This window comes from Limulus polyphemus, unplaced genomic scaffold (assembly GCF_000517525.1).
Source record: "Limulus polyphemus unplaced genomic scaffold, Limulus_polyphemus-2.1.2 Scaffold261, whole genome shotgun sequence".
Taxonomy (NCBI): Eukaryota; Metazoa; Arthropoda; class Merostomata; order Xiphosura; family Limulidae; genus Limulus; species Limulus polyphemus.
The window spans coordinates 90,056-93,112 of NW_013665871.1; the positions used below are offsets into that span (position 1 = coordinate 90,056).

The following is a 3,057-nucleotide window of genomic DNA, read 5'->3' on the forward strand; positions in this document are numbered from 1 at the left end:
ATGTTTGTGATGCCAAAATACAAAGTTTGTCATTTTGTACACATTTTAGGAACTCAAATTACCAATATTAATAAGCTAGAATATAAAATAAGAACCTCTTATCTTTTCTATTTGCTGAGATATTGCTCATGCACTGAATCAAACACAGTGGCCCCATTCACCTCTTTCCATTTTTAGTAAATGCTCCCTTATATATATATATATATACACACTTAGTTCTGTCTACGCCATGTGAATAACCAATCAAAAAGCTCAGAATATCCCTCTAGTGGCTTTCTCAACCATTTTCTAGTATTATGACATCATCTCATTTTGTCAATGCAAATCTTCATGCTGGTAAGGTGAGTCTTTAGTCTGCTTGAAATTTCGTATTTGTTTTAGACCCAAATACAGTTTAGTTACTAAGCATGATAAATTATAGTAAAGAAATTCGTTAGTGAAAATAACAGATAAAATATACAGTTTTTTGTTAATAAACATGTGATAACTATCTGGATGTTATAAAGATTTTACATGTGAACTTTGAAAATTTTCTAATGCATAAAAGTATTTTTAATCTTAAAATGAAAATTACTTTGCATGTTGAATAGGCAACATGCAAAAAGAAAAAAGCATAAGAAAAACATTGCTTTACAAACCTTAAGACTTAATAAACAAAAATCTGATATTTTGCGTAGGAAAGCCTTGTAATGTTTACGGATAATCTGCCAAATATTGTGAACATAACTAATTTAAAACTTCTAACATGAAAAGTATAACAAGCACAAAATTGTTACGAGGTTGGTCCCAGTGACCAAACTTGTGCTGAATAAGTTAATGAGCCAAACTTAGTGTTTTATCTTTGTTCCACATATAATTTATAAAATATTTTATTAACCTACTTTGTTAATATGTTTAGTGTTACAATATTATGTATTTGTGAATTTTTTATAGACCTTACTGTCATTTATTTAAATAGGTTTATGTGAAGTTAGTCCTTTCGCAAGTTCTGAACGACAGCTGCTAGTATTTCCGGGTCACAAATGTGGTAGTATACAATTAGTGGTATGTTAACACTGCCTTCATCCTTTAAGTTGTTTGGTGTAAAATAGGTGTACATTTTATATACTATTACATACCTGGTCATAGTAGTTTCTAAACATTCTAAAGCTTGTATTTTAGAAAAACAAGCAACTCCAAGAAAAAAAAAAAGAGTTTCTTTTTATCTGACATTTTGACTTATGCCTTTTTTTGAGAGTCTTTGAATATTACAGGTTAGAAGTTGATTTCTAAGTAACAGCAACCAAAAAAATAATACAGTAGAACAATACTTATTTAAATATGCTATAGTGGTTTTTTAACAAAATAGGTTTGTTGATCAAAGTAATAAATTCAATATAAATTATTTTTTAAGGAAGTAATAATAAGTACAGTAATAAACTCACATTATATTACAACAGGTTTATAAGAGCTAAGTGTTATATCTGTTAATTGAAGAAGTGATTGGATTAAATCAGAAGAGAATTGTTAAATTTACTGTCTACTAAAAATTACAGAAATTGGCTAAAATTTGAGAGTTGTCACCATTCTCAAATATGGTTTTAGTCCTTTAGTAAGCACTAAAAACTTATAAAAAAAATTGCTTAGATGTGAACAAGCATCAAATTGCAAAAGAAATATTTTTTCTTTAAAAAATATTTCCTATGTTATCTTAATTCTGTAATATTTGTTTGGCAGAATTTGCAGTAAAACATTAAATATTTTTAAAATTCATCATTCATAATAATAATATTTAAATTTTTCTTCATTAAATCACAAATTATAATTAAATAATGGTTAGATATAACTTTTCTAAATGGGTATTTTAATTTAAGGCAGACATTAATATTTCAGCTTTCAATTCTCTGCATTTTAAGAAAGATTTTTACTGTGTACATCTCATACTCTTTAAGTGTATGATGTTTCATTTTAATCTAATTTTATTTTATTTGCTTACTAACCTCTGAATTATCAATAATAAAATTTAAGTTAAAACATACTGCTTGTATTCTCAGGATCTGTCCACCACGGAACGTGGAATGTCTAGTGCTCCTTTCACAATAAGTGCTCATCAGGCTGAAATTGCTTGTATTGCTGTTAATCAACAAGGAACAATGGTTGCTACTGCTTCAAAAAAGGTATAAATAAAGATTTAATATTTTTCAAGCACTTCATTTGATTATTATAATACCTCTTAAGAATGTTGGAGAGTCATACTATTGTAACGTGGATAATATTAAGCTTGAATAAAAATTCTTAAAAACACATTTCCACTACCCTCATATATATATATAAAGTACCTTATTCTAGCTAGCTTTCAACCTGCATGAGGAGTCATAATCAGGCTTTATGTACAACATTTGTTTTTAGAATTTTCATTCTACCTCTTAAGAATTTGTGTGCCCCCAGTGGCAAAGCGGTATGTCTGCGGACTTACAACGCTAGAAACCAGGTTTCGATACCCGTGGCAAGCAGAGCACAGATAGCCCATTGTGTAGCTTTGTGCTTAACTTCAAACAAAGAATTTTTGTAAAGCAAATTATTAAGTTGATATATATATTAGGTTTGCTTGTAATTTTACTATTTTGTTTTTATGTAGGTACTCAAAATTTATTCTCCTTTTTTAAACTTTAATGCCTTTGTATAAGTTTGAATCATATAATATATATTGTGAATTTAAAGAAATATCTTTAAATAAAATAATATGCTAGGTAAAGGATTCCATTAGTACTGTAAGTTACGTATTTGTGTTGTAGGGTACATCAACGTATAATTTTGTTCATTTACATAGAAAATTCAGTTTGAATATGTTTGTTGTATGCAAACCATGCTTTTATATAATATTAGAAACTTTTCACAGCTTTATATAGTATTTATTTTACTGAAATATGTTGAGTGTTAAATTATATCATTAAAAATAATAATTTTAAATATCTTAGTCTTTATGAGCCTAGTATTTGTGACAGGAACATCGAGAGGCAACACAGGCCCGGGACAAACATCTTCGCTGGGCCCCCTTTCTCTCTCTCTCTCTCTCTC

General features: G+C 28.4%; 1 protein-coding gene across 1 annotated transcript in view; it reads left to right on the forward strand.

Moving 5' to 3' along the window:
- LOC106478905 (WD repeat domain phosphoinositide-interacting protein 4-like) overlaps positions 1-3,057 on the forward strand; it is a 21,570-nt gene that overhangs the window by 11,084 nt on the left and 7,429 nt on the right. Inside the window, 2 exon segments of the mRNA XM_013939483.2 lie at positions 959-1,044; positions 2,034-2,156. Of these exon segments, the coding sequence (XP_013794937.1) occupies positions 959-1,044; positions 2,034-2,156 (209 nt within the window).